Consider the following 21,216-nt stretch of genomic DNA (forward strand, 5'->3'; position numbering starts at 1 on the left):
GAAAATTAAAAATAAAATACAGGAATTTGATGGCGGCTGTCTGCTCCTTGCAGATTTGGTGGCTCAACCCCCCCTGCCAAACCCGATTTTAGACGTTGTCTCTGAGCTATTCTTGGCCTTTAAGTCCGAACAGCGTTCTCCGTTGTTAGATCAGAGGTAACTGAGGTCGACCGTTGTGATCAAAATGCAGGAACCACGGTGGAACAATCTGAGACCAGAAGTGGAGTGGTATTGATGTTGTAAAGCCACGTTATTGTAAACATCAATGATTTGTGGAGAGGTATGGAGTACCTGTACAAGGGAGATAAGGTGGACACAATAGAGAATACAATATGGAATACAATACTCCGTACGGAGGATAGCAACATTGAATATAGGATCTGTAATAGTAATAGAGGCAAGGAGGGGCTCTAGACAACACCCTGGATCTAATCCGAACCACCTTGAATCAAAATCAAATAATATTGCTGACACCTTGCAACCCGCTGGATTCTCAATGGATATAATTAGCATCATGCTCCATATGTCGTACTGGGTTGCTAGACGCCTTGAATATGAATGTTGAATAGAACCAAGGCAGAAAGGGCACTACAATACAGAGTACTCTGTATATAATACTGGATAATATAATATAATATGCATCGAAATTGGAATTAGTGGTATATAATACTAGATAATATAATGGTAATAAATTATTATCCTATACTCCGTACTCCGGACGGAGTAGTAGAGCGAACTAAGACATTCCCATTAACAAAATTCGCCGATCATTTCTCTATTCAAGTATGGGCACGATATATTTCCCCTTACAATATTATTGATTTACATATAGTCCCTGCAGGTTCTCCTAACTAGTCTACAAAAAGTACAAAATTTCCCCCAAATGGTATAAGTGTGTACCTAGGTACATAGGTAAGATCGACTTCCCGCGTGTCAACCCAACGAAAGGGCTACCACGGACTCAGGGCTCCACTGGGCGTTTAAACGGTGGCTTGGCCTTCCCGCGTGAGAGGGCACGAGGGAATGGTTGTACAGGGGTGAAAGGGTCAATATTACTCTCATTTCCGAGAATTATTGAATAGATACCTAAGACAATAAGATTATTCATTATACATCTATTCAATCTGATAGAAGATTTCAATAATGTATCCCAAAGGGATGTAGATTTATAATATTTATAATAGTCATAAACAGTGCGTCATTCTGGAGTCCACCCTAAGTGGATATTTCTTTTCCCCCACAGGTCAACTGCCAATTTCCAAAAAGGAAATCTAGACTCTCTGTGTGACAGACTTTTGAAGAATTGTCTACCAACTTAGGATCAAGGTACCAGGTACCCGTGTCACTGTCAACATGACTTTGTATAGAAGTAGGTACTACGTATAGTAGAATAGAATGTATAATACACAATAAACAATGCACAATCCACAATAAACAATATAATATAATAGAAGTAAAATAAAAAATAAGAAAGCAAATGCCAAGGTTTTTCTATTTTTCAGACAAAAAAACAAAAAAGGTCCATTTCTTGATTTCCCTTTGGGCGTTTCTATTTTCTTTTTTCGGCCCTTTCACCTTTTTACTTCCTTTCTTTCTCCTTCCTCTTTCTCTCTCTCTCTCCCTGTCTCCCTGTCTCCCTGTCTCTTTCCCTCTGATAGAACTTGACCTTTTCAACCTTCCTTCCTTTACCAACTATCCATGACACCTGTGTCATCACCCTGACTCCCAGTCACTTTCCTCAACTCTCCGTTCCACCCTCCATGAGTTCAGCCAAACTATCATCACACCAACCTGATACCGATAACTGATCCCACTTGTCCCTGGGCTTGTGCCCCCAAAGTGCTATGGCGATATGGCCCTTTAGTCGCAAGAGCAAGCGGCACACCATCCAAGTGACCGGTGCCGAAGCTGCTGACCTTCATTCCTCGTTTGCCGAACCTACCATGGAGCCTACATTGGGCCGCAAACAATCCAAACGCCAAACCAACCGCACGTCACGGGCGGATGCTGCAGACAGCCGGCGCAGCTCGGCCCTCGTGCCTTCAAATCGACCTATCTCATCACTAGATCGCCCTGCTTCCCTTGCCGATCATCCACGGGACCCCCCGCCACGTGATCATCCACTCTCAAGAACAGGTTCGCTGTTGAGGCGGAAACCAAGCCAAAATGCGCATGTCCCGAATAAATTACGACGCAAGCTGAGCAAGCGCAAGGCAAACGAGATCATGCGCGAGCGTGAGATTCGCATGCTCTCGTCCACCCCCATCGATATCCCCCATCGTCCAACTGATTATGCACTGGAAAATCGCCGCCGAAAGGCAAATGGTAGGCGTGCCGACCGATATATGTCTGACATCAGCCTCTCCATCCGTGACTCCGCCACCTCCTCCACGTCTGACATCTCCGACCCATACACCTACAAGGTCAACGCTTTTGCTGCCTTGACTCCACGACCCATCGTTCGTTACGTCGAGGCCCCCCCGTCTGCAGACCGCCAGAAGTAGTAACCCGCCCGCTTCTAGCCGGCAGGAAAGAGAGAGGCTTCAGGCCATGACCATGTCTGAAGAAGATTTCTATTATTCTAAGCGACGAGTGAATGAACTCGCTGATTCATTAGATGCCGGGGCTTTGAGAGAGCTGCTGGATCGTGACCGTCGCCGCCGGGAGAAGAAGCAGGTCGACGACCAGGAAAGGTTACGGCGGAAGCTGCAGGAGAGGGCTGATGCTCAGCAGGCGGAGGAACAAAAACTCCAGGCCGCCACCCACGCCGAGCCCGAACCTGAACCCGAAATCGCCCAACCCGAGCCGTCAATCGCTGAAGTTGCCGAGCCTGAGGATGTTGTCTTGAACGAAGAGACCATCGCCCCTCAAATCGAAGAACCAACGGCTGTCGCACCGGAGAACGAATCGTGGCCGCTGCGAGCTTCCAAGGACAGCGAGAACACTGGACGCGAATCGAGAGAAAGCTCTCGCGTAGTTGGAACCATCGATGATGGTTCCGTTCGTGAGCGAAGATTGGTTCAACGTCCTAGCTTCGCCCCGTCAAACGATATTACCATGTCCCGGACTACCCTTTCTCCCTCTCATTCGTCACTTCGCCATGGGCTAAATACCCCAAGCCAGTCACAAATCTGTGCACCCAGCTCCACATCGGACATCTCTAGAGGGGTTGACTCAGAACGCCGACTTTCCGACACCAGTGGTCGTCGGGGGAATACTATCACCTCCCTCTTCCGGCGTGGTTCTTCTCGTCTCAAGAGGACATACAAAGAGCGATTCCACGACACTACTCCTGAAGTTACCAACGCCTCGCATGAATCGTTCTACAAAATTCAGACCCAGTCATCACCTCCTCCGCCCTCAATAATCCCTCCGAGAATCTTAATGCCCACTGGAACCGTCAAGCGCTCTCAATCCAAGTTCACTGAACACTTTGGTGACGAACCCCTGTCACCTCCTGATTCCCGCCTACAGTCGCCAGATATTCCGGAGGAAGTTCTAGAGTCCTCTCTCGAAAGGGATGAGACTTTCTTGCACGAACCAACACCTAGCCCCGGCGTGGATATCAAAAACCCGAACCGAAGCCATCATCGGTCATGGGCTTCGGATAGTATGGACATTGAAGCCGATAATGTGCCACTTTCCCAATCTTTGGCTTCAATTGATTCTGAGGGATCTTGGATGTCCGGCCAGTTTTTCCGGCGGATGTCACAAAAGCCCAGCAGCCCTGTTCGATCGAATTTGAACTCATTTGGCCGAGACTCGTTGGAGTCCCCCGCAGATGCCCCCGAAGAGGTTGAATCACTGGATGAGTCCCGCCGTATTAGCAGCAATGTTCTTGGTGAGCCAGAGCTCGAACCGGAAGCCACAGACAGCCCAGCAAGCAACCCCGCTGAAAGATGGCACAACGAGGTCGGTCGCCGTGCTGTTCTGGTGAACCCGGTGGTCCGTCCCAAGTCTACACAGGGATTGCTTAGAGGATTCCCTTCTTTGACCCCCATCTCCGCAGAAGAAGATTACATCATGGAGGAGACAACTCCGGAACTGCACCGGATCCCTAGCGCGAAAGCCGAGATTGGTTATGCCGAATAGACTGGGTATTAGTGATCACTATCGCTATTTAACATCAGCCAAACTGGATCTACCATTACCTCATTTATCGCCGTGTCATGGCATGGTAAACGGGCACCGCTGGCCTGTCGACCGTCGCCAGGACTAAGACGAAATACTGAGGTCCTTTGAACCTTCCCTTTGTCAATTTCTTTTGTCACTTTCCTTTGTCAAAATATCCTCCCATGAGCCTTGGGTTTATCCTTTGGCCACCTGTACGATTCCGATATCCCCCCTCGCCCTGTATCCCATTATTCCCCTTTGCGACCTCATTTCTGCCATTCGATCTGTTGATACCCCCTCGCCGCCCCATGTTTTTATCTTTACCATATGCATGAATTCTATTTCTTCCTATTCCTGTTGTTGAATACATAACCAAGTTGATAAATTCTTATTCCCCTTCAAGCGCTTTTCTTCGTTGCACATAGTTGGCTTCTGGTCCTTTTGATTCTACCTTTCCATTGCTGATATTGATAAGACATGTTCCTTTGGGAATTTACTGATTTCAATTTCTCAAGCAGTGTTTATCTTACATTGAGATCTAGTCATGATGATATTTTTGAACTTCCTATTGATTCCATGTATTTAGTACAGCCCAACAGCCATTGCTGGCATCCTGTTTGGGTGGTTTTTGTATTTCTAATATCACGGCCTACGGTGTTCAACGTTAAACTTTCCTGCTCCATACTTGGGAAGTTGGTCTACATCATACTGTCTGTATAGGAGAGTCTAGGGACATTCGATCCGTTATGTATACTTCTACCGTATATCCATATATATAAGCTCGTTCTGTAGAGTGGAGAGCATGGACAGCATCTATAAATTCATATGCAATCGCTACTCTGATCTTGTATTTATGGAATAACCTCTCTGCTGATCACGCACTCAGGGGAGTAACATGTGGGTCCTCCTATCGAATTAGACCGTTATTTCACCGAGCAAAAGAAGAATCTGTTTAGTTATTAGTCCGGTTGGATTTCTTCCATTACATTCATGCAATGAATAGACAGTACTATACCTTCTCAATGTATTTGACCCCAATCAGGATGCCATCGCCATCCTCGAATTCGCTCTCATCGCCAAAATCTTCGTTCGTTTCATCCATGCAAGTTAGACAGTTAACAACAACCTGCGTGTACATCTCTCCCATTCTAATCGGTAGCTGTTTCTTCGCCAACGTCATGAAGTGATCCTTAAGCGAACTATCTCTATTGAAGGTCGAAGGATCACAGTTCACACCAGCTAGCGAGCCATTTGCGTCTCCTTCGCTACTCACGAGTGAATCCCAAAGTCCAATCTCGAGGAGGCATACTCCGAGGCTGTATATATCATGCTGCATGACATAGTCCACACAGGGGTTGCTTCCTTGTCGATCAGGATGTTGGTAGATGTTTTCAGACCAAATAGAGTTGCCCAGTCGTAATGTTTTGTTGTCAGCCATGCGAAATGCTCTGAATCCTAGCAAGTATAATGGACCTAGATGAGATCCAACGCCTTCAAAAATCAAAATAGTCTCTGGGCGAATATTCTTGTGCACAAATTCCAGGACATGGATATAGCTGATAGATGTGGCAAGCTGCTTAGCAAGACTGATTCTGTCACTGAGAGAATGGGTTACGCGGGAGAGAAGGTGGCTCCGAAGACTCTGGGGTTTCTGGCATCCTTTGGGGAAGTTGAAGATGAAGTCGAATGAGAGAAGCTGCTTAGTGTTTGGGTCCGTTATGCGAGCCACACCATGGCATTTAAGGAGATGAAATCCATTCGCATCGACCTGTTGAAGTCTTATAGCTAGGCTCCGTACATTCTTTGAGAATGTGACAGCGTCTTTTCTAGACGAACAGTCCGCAGAATCCAAGATAAACGTACCGCCGCCCGCAATCTCGACCACTTCTGATGTTGAATATGGGATTTCAGAGCGTTTAGCAGACTGAAGCTTGCTTCCGGAAAGGAAAACCGTAGCCTCTCGTTGTGGCTCTGGTCGTAGCGCACTCCGTACATGTCTAGCAACAGATAATTTCTCAGTTCCTGTGCGCTTGACCAACGCTTTGTCAATGGCCTCATCGGCTATTAGCAGAACCAAGTACCAGGTCGTATCGAACTCATTTTGCCACACTCGAAGATTCTGGATTGCCCTGTCGAGCGATTCCTTTTTCAACAAAGCATATTTCGCTGCCTTTGACTTGCCTAGCAACCGACTTCCGCTCTTAGCGGCCTGATCGTCAAGTTTGCTGAGCTCCCTCACGGCAGCCTCTAGCTTTTTCTCGAAATGACGAAGCATGCGGCTCTGGAGGTCCCGGTAATTTTCGCTTAGTCTATCCCACACACGACGTAGAAAGGCTAATTGTTCTGATGTTTTGGCCCAAGCAGCGTCGATAGCAAGTTTACGCTCTTCGACCTCTTCATCAGCATGTTTGAAATCCTTGTATGCGGTCACAATGTCTTTTCCGTATCTGAGGAACATTAGTACAGGGCAATGCGCAGTGGCCTATATATATAGCCACGTACGTTAAACATAAATCAATGATACCGGGCAAAGCAAGCCCAATCTCTAAGCCGCTCATGGTACACCAATGGGGTATGCTCTTTGATCTTCAGTATTCGATGAAGCTTAGAAAGCTAAGGGTTTCTGAGGGATATAGCGCTCTCGCTCAGCCGCACTGGGTTGACACGTCGAGGATCACATGATACAGAGAGTCAAGTGCCCTATAAATGCGGCTACTATAGCCGCATGATTATCCACCAATAGACACTGCTTGCCAAATGTACTTTGCTGTGAGAAAAGGGATCTAATATCTCTACCGATAAATAACACTGTCCGCAACTCTTGATCTTACACATTGTCGCCTCCCATGATTTGGTGATCATTGACTAAAAGAATTGCAGGTCTGGAAAGCTATAGAAAAATGGGAGGATTGCCAGTCATCTCATCCCTCAAGAAGAAGAGTAGCATGTTGCTGGCAACTCAGAGCTCAGCACTTTCAAGTTGCCAATAAAGCTAGGGTCATCCAAAATGGGCAGCCAAGGAAGTATGGGCCGTCGTTCCTCAAGTATTTGATATCGCGCATTTCTAATATGCAACATGACTTCCAATGATAAAATGGTCAATTGAATCATTCAATACAGCATGTAGTTCGATGGGAATGAGTATAGGAGATTGGCCTTCGTCGCGGATGACAGTTGTCACGGTAGAAGGGGGGACCTATGCATTGCAGACAAGCTGACGGCGCATCATCTCAAGAATGAACCCAGACTTTCTCGTAGACTGCGCTTGGGCTTGCGTGCCGTTATTTTCGATGGCGGACTGACACGAAGAACATCGCGTAGGTAATCCAGAGATTCCAGTGTGTCTTCGTCGTTTGCACCAAGGGTTTCACTGCGCCCTTTCCAGGCTTTTCGAAATACAACTTCAGCATCGGCGTACTTGCTCTGAGAATTAAGAATTTGGCCTAGGATGTGAAGAGACCTAAGGGTTTCCGAGTGGCTTGCTCCAAACATTTCCCGATAACCCTTGTAAACCTGACGTTGTAATGTTTCTGCTTCGGACCACTTGTGTTGCCAAGTGAGAGTTGAACTCAGGCGGTCAAGAGACTGGAGTGTCCCGAAATCGTTGACTCCAAGGGTTTCTTTACGCCCCTCCCAGGCCTTCCGAAATAACACTTCGGCTTGAGTGTGCTTTCCATGGTAATGAAGTGCCTGGGCTAGGCAATGAAGTAACCTAAGTGTGTCCTCATCTTTTGCTCCAAACGCTTCTCTGCGTGCCTTCCAGGCCTGTCGGTATAGTTGCTCGGCGTCGGCATGCTTTTTTTGGCTGGTAAGAGTATCGCCTAATGCCTGTAGAGAGGACATGGTCTGATAATGATCCTCGCCAAGAGTCCGCTTTCGACCTTCCCAAGCGTCCCGGTACACGTCTTCGGCTTCGCCAGTTTTATCTTGACGGAGAAGAGCATCACCCAAGTCATGAAGAGACGCCAGCGTGTCTTCATGGGCTTCCCCCAAGGCCCATTTCCGCCCTTCCCAGGCGTCCCGGTACACGCTTTCGGCTTCGGCATGCTTATCTTGGAAGCTAAGAACGCCACCTAGTTTTTGAAGAGACGCCAGCGTGTCTTCATGGGCTTCTCCCAATGTCCGCTTCCGTCCTTCCCAGGCGGTCCGGAATATAACTTCGGCTTCGGCCTCCTTATTTTGACAGGTAAGAGCATCGCCTAATCCATGAAGAGAGGCCAGCGTGTCTTCGTGGGCTTCTCCCAGAGTCTGCTTCCGTCCTTCCCAGGCGTTCCGGAATATAACTTCGGCTTCGGCCTCCTTATCTTGACAGGTAAGAGCATCGCCTAATCCATGAAGAGAGGCCAGCGTGTCTTCGTGGGCTTCTCCCAGAGTCCGCTTCCGCCCTTCCCAGGCGTTCCGGTATACAAATTCGGCTTCGGCCTCCTTATCTTGACAGGTAAGAGCATCGCCTAATTCATGAAGAGAAGCCAACGTGTCTTTATGGACTTCTCCCAAAGCCCGCTCCCCGCCTTCCCAGGCGTCCCGGCACACGGTTTCGGCCTCGACATTCTTACCTTGGTTGTTGAGGACTTTGCCTAGCATGTATAGAGATCTGAGGGTGTCGACATGTTTCTCGCCAAGAGCTCGGCTTTGTCTCACCCAGATGTTTCGATACATAGCCTCGGCTTCAGCATACTTCTCCTGGCCAACAAGAGCATCGCCCAATAAAGTAAGAGAAGCCAGTGTGTCTTCGTGATAGGCACCCAAAGCATGTTCGCGCAATTCAACAGCCTTCTGCAGCATTTTCTGAGCGTCTGCATGCTGCTTTTGGCTCAGTAACGACAGCCCTTTGTTATGAGCCGTGTTCAAGTCATCCGGCAGACCGGAGACCGGAGTCTGTCCCACAGATTTGGACTGCTGTAGGCCTGTGGATTTGCTCTGTGGCCTCCATGCGGTCCAGCTTGTTTGGTCGTCAACTTTTACGGAAGAAACTTCTCCGTCACCCCAGCCTCTCGAAGCTTCGTTAGTAGTGTCTATTGGATTTGAACCCGATGTTTCGGAAAGGCCCATACGCGAAATTCCTGAGATCGGGTCGAAGGATGGTTGTTTCAACCATCCGTCTTGGAGAGCTTCTTTAGCGGACAACCGCACTGTCGCATCTGCAGCCAAAAGAGATTCGAGAAATCTTTGGCCCTCCTGGGTAACAGACCGAAGTTTGCGGTAGGACGGGAAGTTGGAAGTCCGGACGTACAACGAGAGGCTGTTATCGCTCGGGAATGGATAGTCGTGGCAAAGGAGATAGAACACCATCACGCCCAGTGACCAAATATCAACGCGATGTGTATAGAGGCGGAGTTTCTGCAAGCTCATACCAGGAGGGTACAATCCAAGTAATTCGGGTGCCAGGTAAAGCGGAGTGCCCACCTTCGATTGCAAGGCGGCCCTTTCGTACCGTTTGCTGACGCCGAAATCGCCAATTTTAACGTGCCAATTAGGCCCCTCGTTCACGACCAAGACATTCTTATATAGTCAGTGACTCTGCGACCTAATCTGACCCAGTCAGTCCTAGGAAACATACCCCGGGTTTGAGATCTCGGTGGACGAACTGATTGTCGTGCAGACATTGAATACCCCGTAGAAGTTGAGTACAGATTTGCCGTGCTTCGCTTTCCGGTAATGGGCCGCGAAGATGGTGTTGAAGATCTCCCAACTTCATATATTCCATGGCAATAAAGATGAAATGCCGATCCTCGAACCACCCTAAGCATTCTACGAACAACCCTGAATACTAATCGATATCAACATCCACATAATGAATTCATTTGAGCATAGTACCCACCCTTGGTCGAGAAAACTTCGCCATAGCTTCGAGTTCTTGATCACAGTACATCTGTTCGGAAGGATTCGATGACTTCTTGACCATCTTCACAGCTCGCACCTTAGCGGGGCCTTCACTTGGTACACATTTCTCAATCCAGACTGTCCCGAATGTCCCTGCGCCAAGTATCTTCCCTCTCCTCCAGATTTCGACCTTCGGCCGCCATCTGCCAGTGATTCCTTGGGCGTAGTCGGGTTGAAAGGTGGGGTGTGAGGTGCCGTCGGGATGAACCTCGGCGTCCAGTTTCATATCATTCACAAGTTCTGTTCTTGCCATGGTTAGAAGTGAGCCCGGCCGGGATTGAAGTGTCACCCGTGAACAGTTATCGAAAACAAAGACAGCGCCCTCTCTCGCTCAGCCGCACCAGCCTGACTCGTGTAGAGTCACGTGGGATAATCCCATGGCATAAGGAGTAGAGAGCGAAAAGTGCATAAATGCGCCTAGTCGCATGATTATGCACTAATAGGCACTGTTTGCCTATCATAGTTCGCTGTGCCAAGCGCCCAACTCATCGAGGCGCTTACGCCAAAGTCGCGGGTAGATATAAACGGAACTAAGGTGTTGAACTAAGGTGTTGGCTGTGCTTTGATGTTGTTATTGGCGGGCGAGAGTAAATTTAGTCTTTCCGCTCTATGGTGGGTATAGTGTGGAGATCAAAGACACAGGCGCGACGCCCTTAGGAATGATAGAAAACTCGAGGGATGTCTTATTGCTGTGCTAAGCGGAGATTGGGCATTGGTGGAAGTAGGGGGTGCGTGGCATGAGATTCAGCAAAGCCACAGCCTAAAAGACCTCACTTATGGCAGTTTCTGGAAGCCCGTTAGCCGTCTGCTACCTTGTACAAGTAAAATATAAAGGCTGCGCGGATATCTTTCCGTTATTTTAGGTCCTAGTTGGCCCGTATTAGGTTTATATATACGCGCTCTAACCCTTTTCTTAGCGTAGTTGTACAACATAATAAGTAAAACTTACCTCCAGCTGACAAACAACCTGATGAGCTTTGCGAGGATAAGTACATACTACATATATTGTTATGTAGTAACTATGTAGTCTGTTTGTATGTGGTGTGCCCACCTGGGCAGATCGGGAAATGCTGACAGTTCCAGACTCCATCTTATTCGTAAGCGACCCAACCTCCCGAGGTCGGGGAGCACGTCATTCCCTGTCAGCTTCACCTCTCTTGATCAGCGACATTTGATATCAACCAGGTACGAAAGAATACGGAAAGTACTGACAAATCTCAACATGGTAAGTCTCCATTGAAATCTTCGCAGCCTTGGAAAAATCCCAGTCGAACGCCCAGCAAGCTCCAGAGACTTCCGGACCTCCAAGACCGGGGCCAGCTCCGATCCATTATTCAGCTCGTCTTACCTAATCGCCTCTGCTGGGAACGTCATGGCCCTATAAAAACCCAGCGCCCCTCACTCTACCCCTCCAATTGAAATACTTATATCCACTCCAGTTCAAGCCTTCGTCTCTTCGTTCTACTCCCAGAACAATCTCCGGAATTTCATCGCTACTCAACCGATCGACTTCCGTCCAGCGCACCGCTTTCCGACCCTTTTCTTCCACACCTATCCCGCGCTTCACGCCTTCTTCTCTCAAAATGGGTGTCACTCCTATCACCTCGTAAGTCCGACTTTTAATTCATATACCCCCGCTTTCGCATCTGTGTTTGGATCCTGGAAATATGTCCTACACATTCGTCCCGGTCATTTCGCAAAACATTATAGACACACCAGCTAACACTCGTTCTCCAGCGTCGAGGAGTACAAGACCAAGGTCACTGAGGCCACCGGCCCCGTCGTCGTCGACTTCCACGCCGTCTGGTGCGGTCCCTGCAAGGCCATCGCCCCTGCCCTCGAGAAGCTCAGCGAGGAGCACACCAACGTTCAGTTCTACAAGGTCGACGTCGATGACCTCTCCGAGGTTGCCGCTGCCAACGGTGTCTCTGCTATGCCTACCTTCCACTTCTACAACGGTGGTGAGCGCAAGCAGGAGGTCAAGGGTGCCAACCCCCCTGCCATCCAGGCTGGTCTCAAGGCTATCCTTGCATAGATTTGAAAACTGAGATTCTTGCTTGTTCATACCATTGATCTATGATCTTTTTTTTTCTTTGGAGGGATGGGCGATCTAATTAAATACTGAATACATACCATTCCACAAATTTCGGTGTCTTTGCGATGTAGACTCTTCGCTTGCTTTTGTTTTGTCGATGAGGTTGTTTGACTTTGTTTGGAAGTCAGGTTGGCTAATATACTGTGCTGTTTCTATAATAAAAATACATATGTTGGGAAAAGAGTTATGTACCAAGGACTTGAGGGTTGAATTAAGTGTACATTTTGTACAAGTTCTGTACTATAGCTTGCATGCAGCCCGATCGACAGATTACGTGCAGCAACCTGCAGTGGAATTCCCCACAGTTTTTGTGAACTATTGTAGAAAAAGCATTGATGTTTAATATGCAGATCACTAGAGTTCAAGCACAGTAATATACCTATGTAGGTATGCCCCATTCCCGTTCAAATATCGAACTCTAATTGGGTACGTAGGTTGACAATATGTATTTCCAACATTATCAAAGGGAAGTTTGAGTGGGAGAATATCGGAGATACAAGTTTGATTTCGCGAAAATGGCAGATGGTTACCCATACCTACGTGTACCCATGACTGGCAAATAGCCATAGAGTGTGTTAGGTTTGAACTGCATAGTGCAATGTGAAGAGCTGAGAGAGGGGAGTTGTGCCTGCAGGACAACAAACAATTCAATAGCTGCCTATATAAACCGTGAGTTGTTGTATCTTTTCCATCGTCCCTCTCTCCATCTCCCATATCCATTCACATCCCCAGCTAACTTGAGCATTGAGTAATCACTCGCCTCAAGTATGTGTCCTGATTCAAAGAGTGATGCGGATGACCACAGAGCGTCCATCCCAAAGGCGTTCCGCTCTGAGAATCTAGACTTCCGTAGCTACAATTTTAAAGAAGATGATGAGTTCTTTCATTCTTTTCAAACATCTTCGTCTTCAATCATCAACTGGTGTGCATCAACCCCACGGCCGATGGACGTTAATTTCACCTCCCGCGTTGCCAAACACCTCCAGAGGAGATCACATTTGTTTGTGATTGCCTACATAAACAATGAGTACTACTGCGGTTTTCCCATTGGTACAATTTTCTTGAAATCATCTCATCGAGATATGGTCCATCATCGATGCTCCCAGTTGGAAGTCAGCATCGAGAAGGAGCACCGACATTATGAAGCTGAGGCGATCAACTGGGCTTTGAAGTGGGCATTTAACAGTGCCAATCTACACCGGGTAGAGGTGAATATTCCGTCGTGGAATTTGCGAATGGGCAAGCTATGTGATGAGGTCGGGTTCCACACAGAGGGAGAAAGGAAAGAATGTTACTTCAAGGATGGTGAGTGGTGGAACGAAGTGAACATGTCTATGCTGAAGAAGGACTGGGAGGAACGTCAGCCCCAGACGAAGAGGTAGCCATCGTTGGAAGTGGAGTTGATACAACGTAGGGCGCTTTCTATGCTTCAATGACAAGACCTTGATTTTATTTTTTTAAACTTTTCTTATCAAGTACTTCTAGTAAGAGTAGGCGAGATAAACAAAGAAAAAGAGAGAGAGAGGAGGTTGAAGAGATAGAAGTGAGACAGAACTGATCTATATCAAACCTTGCACAAGCGGCTTAACATGTGATCATCCCCGAACCCACTCTAAAGCCACTGGGCACCTACAACAAGCCTCAATTTTGCGACACATCTTCTGATATATCTTATGCATCATAGCCACGCGGTTGACAAGTGACGGCCGTTGGTGCCTTCGGTCCATTTGCCTTGACAGAGAATGGTAGATCCATCACACCCACCGAGATATGTTTGGAGTACCAAGGTTGCCATTTATAACATATCCACCACGTATAAGGTGCCAAAAAAAAAAAAACTTTCGCAAGTGGGCAAAGAGGCGTCGAACCCGAAGTCGAAATCGGGTCTTCTTTAGCCGACGACGCTACATTCCGAGTGGACTTGAAAACCAGATCGATCGGAATTTTGCCTGTTGGATAAACCTGCTTTTACTTCAATTCCTGTGATTCATCGAGAGAATAAAAAGAGAAATAAGAAAAGCGCTTGGGCTACGCCTTAATTCCGGGATTTAATCTATATACACATCTTCAAGGATGTGGGACTTGGGGCCTTAGGCCCACACTTGATCTTTTTTTTTTTTTTTTTTCTGATTTCTCCGAGGACACCTTTTTTTAAATTAATAATTAGCGAATCCTTCAATCATAACTTCGGTACAATATACCCTGCACTTTCATCCTTGTAATCCAGGGGTCCGTGCCGGTCTCCGGAGACCTCTTATTTTGGGCTCTCCATGGCGTTCGCGGAGGCGTTCATGTTGGCAAGTAGGTTAATGTGATTGATCAATATGTTTAACATGCATATCCGGAAGAACGGTCTACTCTTATGTGCGGAGTATGTTGTATAACTTATAAGAGAGAGATCTCAAAAGGGCTTCAAAGTGGGCCCTTAACTTTTCTCTGGGATTTTACCGCAGCTGATGTGCAGCTGAGGTCGCTTATTAGTTTAGTTTTAAGGCTCCAGTAATTAATCTAAATGGAAGACTAAACCACAATCCTGTATATTGTCGGAGAGCTCCGTACTCCATAAAGAGAAAAAAACAATCTCGGAGACCCCGCCTACAAAAGTTTCCATGGTTAACTACCCTATTATCGGACTTGTCTCAAATCGAGACTCGGGAAAGTATATTCCCACAAGGTGACTTAATAGACTAAAGTCCGATGCTCACGGGCCATTGGCGTTGTGTGAGGACTCTGATACGTCTAAGACGGCCTTTTGCCCCCCACAGTTCCTTATCCGCACCGATCCGATCTAGATCTCAGCGAATCGAAGTGGGTTGAAGACCTCGGGTTGCAACACCAAATCCACATTCAAACCAGGCTTTGGGCTGACCCCTGTGGTTTATCCCGTGCTATTGGATCAAATTAATTTAATCCAAACTTTTTCAGGCGTCGACCTCGGCATTGATCTTTTTCTTTTCTTTTTTTCGGTGTGTTTTGATGGTATATGCCACGCGAGTTGTGGACATGGGGTCACGTACAGACCAATGCATGGCCCATTTAGTAGAGTTCACGTCTAGATCGGACTAAGGCGCCATGGTGGTACACGTCAATTAATTTGTTAACGTGGAATCGGAGGATTTTGCGTACCGTGGAGCTATAATATCCGGGTAGAGGGGGGCTTGGGCTGGCTGATGTACCCTGGTGTTATAAGATGTTTATTTCTAGCCCTGTTCCACTAATTTGGACTTTGTGATCTTTTATGTCTTTTCTTTTGCTCTTTACACTGATACTAAACATCCATCTCTCCATGTGGTCACGTTTATATTGATTAGAACAGTCGTCTTCGACCATTGTACCCTCCAACTATACATACTACTCGCCAATGTGCGAATAACGGAATACCAACACCTATTTCTCTCTTTCTTTCACAATGTCGACGACAGACCATGAACCCCTGGTGCACGTCAGGTACCTGGCGGGGTACATCGTCCTCTCTTATGTGATCAGTGCAATGGGATGCGTAACCACATTGGAGCTGCTCCACCGGCGGACATCGAGGTCCGGTCTATTCAACTGGTATGCCCTAAGACTCTATCATACCAACTCCAGCATTTAAGCATGTAACTAATCAAAAGAAAAAAAAAGGTACCTTCTCCTAACTTCATCGATCACAATGGGCGGCATAGGAATTTGGTGTATGCACTTTATCGGCAACCGCGCCATCGTCCTGGGCGATGGCGAGGCAGACGTGCAAGTCCTATACAATGTCGCTTTCACAGGTACCTCCTTTGTGCTGCCCGTGGTAGTACTGCTATTTGCCTTCTACGCCGTGGGCGTTGAGGAGAAGGCAAGCTATCTTCGCATCCTTCTCGGAGGCCTGCTCACTGGTAGCTCTGTCTGCGGTATGCACTACGTCGGTCAACTCGGAATCTCGAACTATAGGTGCTCCTACCATGTCGCCAACGTCGTGGGCTCGGCAATCATCGCTATTTTCTCTAGTACTGCTGCTCTGGGTATCTTCTTCCGCTGGAGAGCGGCTTGGACTGATAGCTGGTGGAGACGAGGAATCTGTGCCTGCTTATTGGCAGGTGCTGTCTCGGGCATGCATTGGACTGCCGCTGCTGGAACGGTATATCTGGATCACAACCGTGGGCTCATGAAGGGAACTCAGTTGTCGAGGAGTCAGGTTGTTATTGTCTGTGCTGTCCTGGTATGTTTTGAGTCATCTTCGACAGTCTCGGGGCTTTTGGGGACTAACAGCTCTATAGGCCTGTGTTGCATGTGTGGTATTGTCGATGTGCGCTATTATCGCTGGGCGAAATCGCAGAAAGTCGACGACACGTGCTAATCAGCTTGTTCTTGCCTGTGCCTACTTTGATCCCACTGGACGAATCATGGTTACGACGCAGGCTATGCTTCCTACGAAGAAGATTGTCGATCATTATATCGGACGGGTATGTCCATTGCCTACTATATTATAGCCGGAATCTTGACTAATGCATTGCAAACTAGACATTCAAAGATGACGACCTCACCCGCACCCACCCTACATTCCTGTGGGCGTTTAGGGCAACTCGGAACTGGCCGGTCGTGAAAGATCTAATTCCCTTCATGCGAAACCGCCTCAATTCCGAAGAAAGTGCCATTGAGAAACACATGCTATCCCGAGGAGTGATTATGGATCAGGATACGGAGTTGCAAACTGACTTTGATACCCTGTTCAAGCAACTCTTCTGTGTCACAGCCCAAGAGCTCTCCAATCAACTTTCTCTGCCTCTCCAGGACTTAGGTACACTCTACGACGACGTTATCTCTACTGCTATCCCCATCTCTCGAATTTCTAAAGCCATGGGCCGCTCGTCCCTCCGCACCGGCAAGGGCCAAATAATGTTCACCGTTCGCCAGCTAGAGAAGCATGAAGCAACACGCTTGGGATCACAAGGATTCCGGTTCGCAACCATCGAGCATGTCACAGGAATGCTTTCCCGACGCATTCACGTCCCCGAAGCAAACCTAACCGAGTCCCTCCGCGATATGCGCGACTACGCAAGCTCAAATCGCGGCTTTGACGAGGGAGTGCACCTCATCTCCTTCATGATGCGCCCAACAATCCACGATCACTTCGAGATACTCACCTCAAAGGGCGTTGGAAACCCCCTCCCATCCGCCACTCTCCCCATCAAACAACTCCAAGTCCACCACTTAGAACTCATCTCCCACATGGAAGGGTGGTCCATGGAAGCATGCATCCGATACCTGCAATCAACCGCCGCAGAGCAAGCCTTCCCCAACCTATCCGACTTCCGTGGCCACTTCATCAAATCCATCATGTCCCTCTCGCAAACCATCCCAGAAGACATACGCGGAGCAGCGCAACTATCCTCCCGCCCCTTGACAGCTCCCTGCCGCAGCAGACCCTCCAATCCCGAAACAACCATGCGAAACAACTGCACCCTCATAACCTTCTGCGTCGTCGGCACACTCGACACCCAAATCTCCAACCCAGATTACACCTTCACCCCCTTCCGCCTCTTCCGCGTGCAGCAACAAGTAAACGAAGCCTTCAGCGACAATGATGACTTCGCCCGCGAACTGGGTCAAGAACTCTTCTGCACAGACGTGCACTCAGGCCCGAACGCTAGCGACCACGATATCACCTCTTCGGCTAAAATGGCTATTTTGCGTCTGTGGTCGTCCCGCAAGAGCTCGCCGACTTTGCACTCGAGCTCCGGCTCACGAAACTCTCAGGAATCGATTGTGGATCATACGGCGACTGCGTTGCGGGATATCACTGTTCGACAGGAGGTTCGCGTTGATTATACCAATCTTCATGAGAGGTCAAATCAGAACAATCTTGGTATTCGGGACTCGAAGGCGGTTATTGTCGGTGGTGCTGAGGCTACGCCTATGACTTACGTCGACGAGTTGTATAGTCTTTGCTATGCACCAGGTATTCGGTTGAGGGCTGATGCGTCGTTGCAAAATATTTCGCGAGGGTCGACAGCATGCTGATTATTTCTTGTCTTGTCTTTTTCTTTCTTTCTTTTGGTTTCTTAGCTTGGGGTTTCCCCCATGTTACGGCAGGCGCAAGGTGGAATACGTCGAGAAATTCGGATAGGCGTTTATTGTTTTGTTATCTCCATATTCTTTATTTTACGTTGGGAAGACCGCAAGTGGCCCAGGATTGTATATATTACTTTTGGTGACGAGTACATAGATAATATCAATTACGAATGCGTGCATGTTTCATCTTTTATATTTAAGTGGTAGTACATTTTCAGCTTTCCCAAATGTCAAAAGGTTATACATAGAAACGTGCTTCTTTCTACCGTCTTCTTATACACCTAAGAAGGACATGTGAAAGAACATCCAAAAAGACCACCAAAAAGACCACCAAAAAGACCACCAAAAAGACCACCAAAAAGACCACCAAAAAGACATGACAAGGCCGCATAAGCGGCCGACTATTCTTGCATTATTATCAATAAAAAGTCAAAACAGCACTTGTTAATACATGAGATGAACTCCAGTAGGTCACAGAGAAAAAGCAGAATATCGTCACACATTAAGAAACAGACTCGTTAACCAATACATGCAAGAGATGTCATGTACTCATCGCTGCACACCCGCTGAGAGCGAGTCGAGAACAAATGCAATCTAAAAAGAGCCAATCCAATGCTCAAATACTATAGACCGCAGATCCCACAGATCAAGCATTAGGATCCTCACGCTCCAAAAATGTAGGATCAGCCTCAATGCGACGCTCAAACTTCGCCCACCAATTATGGAAGCTCTTGAGCGGTACAACATCCTGCCCCTTATCATTCTGCGCAAAGCTAGCGAGGAAATTAAACGCATTGCCAATAATGCGCTGCGCCAGCACCTTTGTCGAGATCTGTCTCTGTCCGCTAGCCTGTGGAACCAGCGCCATAGACGTCTGACCCGAAGGACGCTCCGCTTCCAGGGCAGCAAGCTGCGGCGCGATATTTTGCGCTTCTTCGATCGAAATGCCCAGTGTCAAGACGCCCGTTGCAGCACCGTTCGCGCCGCCCTCGTCGAGCATGTCATCCTCTTCTTCGGCTTCTGAGCGGTGGGGTACACTGCCCGGTGGGCGCACAGTGAAGATGCCTGAAGGCTTTTCATTTGCCAATGCGCCGATGAAGCGGAAGCCGGAGGGTTGGCCTGTGTTCGGGTCTGGGAGTTGGGCGTAGATTGCGGCGCCGGTGTTTGGGGGGAGGGTTGTTCCTGGTAGGAAGAAGACGACTATGTCATTGAGAGATGCGCTGAGAGGGATTGTGAAGGCGAATTTGGTTGCTTGGCCATTGGGTTGGCTGTCTATCGCGACAATGTCTGTTAGACACGGGCGGCCTGGGACCACGACGGAGAACATGATGGGTGTTGGTAGTGGTGGAGGATCTGGAGGTAGCTTAAGCAGCCGGTGAAGCGGAAATTGGCAATTTGAGCTGCGATCAAGATTCTTTGTTCAGTTCTTCAAGCTTCTTCAAGCTTCTCTTTGTCCTGTTTTTCGATGATGAAATGACATAGGAGGGGCTGCCCTTATCGTCAGCCGATAAGGGCTTGGCTTGGCTAAACAAAGGTCTGGCATATCAACTTGAGACTTCTATACCTCACAATTGGGATCAACTTCTGCATTTAGAAGTGAAGTCATTATGGGTAAATCCAATTTAGACCTGGTCGGCGAATGCGATAAGTAAAGCTTTCCAACTCGATTGCTCCTTCCACTTGCGTTTTCGTCTTACACCCCGCAGCTTCCCCTACTACGAGGATGATCGCGCCGCATATACGGAGAACCTGAACAACTACCATGCATTCAAAGTATCCGGATACGACTGTACACTCGGATACATTCTCAATGCAGTAGTCGAGAAATTTCCCTGGTCGGACAAAACCTGGGCCATCGACTCAACCGCGCAAACCGTGACGCTAGTGACACCCGCAGGGGCCACCCCGACACACCGGAGCAAGCTCGTCGCAGCCGACATAGTCGAAGCCGTGAAGCAAAACAAATTCGAAGTACTGAAAGGCTGGCGCAATGAGAACTACGCAGTCTACGGCCCGGGTGGAGAATTCCTACTCGAGATGGAGCGCGCCGCAACCCCGCTCTTCGGCATCGTCTCGTACGGCGCCCATCTAACAGGCTACGTGAAGGATGAATCCGGATACAAGATCTGGGTCCCACGCCGCGCAAAGAACAAGCAGACCTACCCAAGTCTTCTTGATAATACCGTCGCCGGCGGCATGTGCACCGGCGAAACGCCGTTTGAGTGTATCGTCCGCGAAGCTATGGAAGAGGCTTCCTTGCCTGAGGCGGCGGTGCGTGCTGCAACTCGCTCCGCGGGCTGTGTTACGTACTCGCATGTGCGGGATGTGCGGGCGGGCGGCGAAACGGGCCTCATTCAGCCTGAGGTTGAGTACATATACGATCTAAGGCTTGACGCTGAGACTATTCCGAAGCCTGGGGACAATGAGGTTGAGGAATTCAAGTTGATGTCGATTCCGGAGGTGAAAGCGGCTTTGGCGCGCGGCGAGTTCAAGCCTAATTGTGCTAATATCATGATTGATTTCTTTGTCAGACATGGGCTGCTGACGCCGGAGAATGAGCCGGATTACTTGCAGATTGTTGCTAGATTGCATCGTCGCTTGGAGTACCCAACTGCTTCGCATTGTGCGAGGTAAATTGTTTGATAAACTGAGATATAGGTTAGAGATTATGAACATAAAACCTATCAACTTACCTTCGCATTTAGATCTGCACTCGGGGGAGTTCTTTTCCCATTTGCGCGATAAGGGAGCCTTTATGAGACTTGCAACCCCGATATAGCAAATAATTCGAGATAAGCACGGCGACAAGCGCATTACCATCTACTATAAGCGCAATTAAGAAATAAATGAGCCATTAGAGGTGGATCGGTTGGGGATCTGGGTGGAAGAGGCCGAGGCACACTGTGCGGCTGCCACCACCAGTTACAGCTCTATACGGAGTTAAACCTGCCCCGAGACTGGTTTTGGTTATTGAACGGCCAAGGTTAATCTCATCAAACCCATGAAAATCATGTTTGTTATGATAATCTATTGGTATTCCCAAATCAAAATGCAAAGAACGCCTGCGCTGCACCCCATAAGAA

The 21,216-nt window shown here is 48.1% G+C and overlaps 9 protein-coding genes across 9 annotated transcripts; 6 read left to right on the forward strand and 3 right to left on the reverse strand.

The window, feature by feature from the left end:
- Window positions 1-1,844: 1,844 nt before the first annotated feature.
- On the forward strand, window positions 1,845-2,504 carry N7487_007892 (uncharacterized protein; the record flags this gene model as incomplete). The annotated part of the gene is made up of 1 exon (XM_056875622.1): window positions 1,845-2,504. One exon carries the CDS (start codon window positions 1,845-1,847, stop codon window positions 2,502-2,504), a length of 660 nt encoding a protein of 219 aa, XP_056727810.1.
- A 52-nt stretch (window positions 2,505-2,556) lies between these two features.
- On the forward strand, window positions 2,557-4,092 carry N7487_007893 (uncharacterized protein; the record flags this gene model as incomplete). Its single annotated transcript, XM_056875623.1, has 1 exon — window positions 2,557-4,092. The coding sequence occupies one exon, from the start codon at window positions 2,557-2,559 to the stop codon at window positions 4,090-4,092; it is 1,536 nt and encodes a 511-aa protein (XP_056727811.1).
- A 1,030-nt stretch (window positions 4,093-5,122) lies between these two features.
- On the reverse strand, window positions 5,123-6,671 carry N7487_007894 (uncharacterized protein; the record flags this gene model as incomplete). The annotated part of the gene is made up of 2 exons (XM_056875624.1): window positions 5,123-6,560; window positions 6,616-6,671. The coding sequence occupies 2 exons, from the start codon at window positions 6,669-6,671 to the stop codon at window positions 5,123-5,125; spliced, it is 1,494 nt and encodes a 497-aa protein (XP_056727812.1).
- A 667-nt stretch (window positions 6,672-7,338) lies between these two features.
- N7487_007895 (uncharacterized protein) lies at window positions 7,339-10,249 on the reverse strand (the record flags this gene model as incomplete). The annotated part of the gene is made up of 3 exons (XM_056875625.1): window positions 7,339-9,615; window positions 9,674-9,883; window positions 9,935-10,249. The coding sequence occupies 3 exons, from the start codon at window positions 10,247-10,249 to the stop codon at window positions 7,339-7,341; spliced, it is 2,802 nt and encodes a 933-aa protein (XP_056727813.1).
- Window positions 10,250-11,218: 969 nt separating this feature from the next.
- On the forward strand, window positions 11,219-12,031 carry N7487_007896 (thioredoxin family protein; the record flags this gene model as incomplete). Its single annotated transcript, XM_056875626.1, has 3 exons — window positions 11,219-11,221; window positions 11,436-11,602; window positions 11,734-12,031. 3 exons carry the CDS (start codon window positions 11,219-11,221, stop codon window positions 12,029-12,031), a joined length of 468 nt encoding a protein of 155 aa, XP_056727814.1.
- Window positions 12,032-12,858: 827 nt separating this feature from the next.
- Window positions 12,859-13,473, forward strand: N7487_007897 (GNAT family N-acetyltransferase; the record flags this gene model as incomplete). The annotated part of the gene is made up of 1 exon (XM_056875627.1): window positions 12,859-13,473. The coding sequence occupies one exon, from the start codon at window positions 12,859-12,861 to the stop codon at window positions 13,471-13,473; it is 615 nt and encodes a 204-aa protein (XP_056727815.1).
- A 2,027-nt stretch (window positions 13,474-15,500) lies between these two features.
- Window positions 15,501-18,082, forward strand: N7487_007898 (MHYT domain-containing protein; the record flags this gene model as incomplete). The annotated part of the gene is made up of 4 exons (XM_056875628.1): window positions 15,501-15,646; window positions 15,716-16,280; window positions 16,339-16,524; window positions 16,583-18,082. 4 exons carry the CDS (start codon window positions 15,501-15,503, stop codon window positions 18,080-18,082), a joined length of 2,397 nt encoding a protein of 798 aa, XP_056727816.1.
- Window positions 18,083-18,779: 697 nt separating this feature from the next.
- N7487_007899 (OPI10 family protein) lies at window positions 18,780-19,460 on the reverse strand (the record flags this gene model as incomplete). Its single annotated transcript, XM_056875629.1, has 1 exon — window positions 18,780-19,460. One exon carries the CDS (start codon window positions 19,458-19,460, stop codon window positions 18,780-18,782), a length of 681 nt encoding a protein of 226 aa, XP_056727817.1.
- A 280-nt stretch (window positions 19,461-19,740) lies between these two features.
- Window positions 19,741-20,767, forward strand: N7487_007900 (thiamine pyrophosphokinase-related protein; the record flags this gene model as incomplete). Its single annotated transcript, XM_056875630.1, has 2 exons — window positions 19,741-19,781; window positions 19,840-20,767. The coding sequence occupies 2 exons, from the start codon at window positions 19,741-19,743 to the stop codon at window positions 20,765-20,767; spliced, it is 969 nt and encodes a 322-aa protein (XP_056727818.1).
- Window positions 20,768-21,216: the final 449 nt, after the last annotated feature.

This window comes from Penicillium crustosum, assembly GCF_028827405.1.
Source record: "Penicillium crustosum strain IBT 35664 chromosome Unknown utg000003l_segment0_segment0, whole genome shotgun sequence".
Classification (NCBI taxonomy): domain Eukaryota; kingdom Fungi; phylum Ascomycota; class Eurotiomycetes; order Eurotiales; family Aspergillaceae; genus Penicillium; species Penicillium crustosum.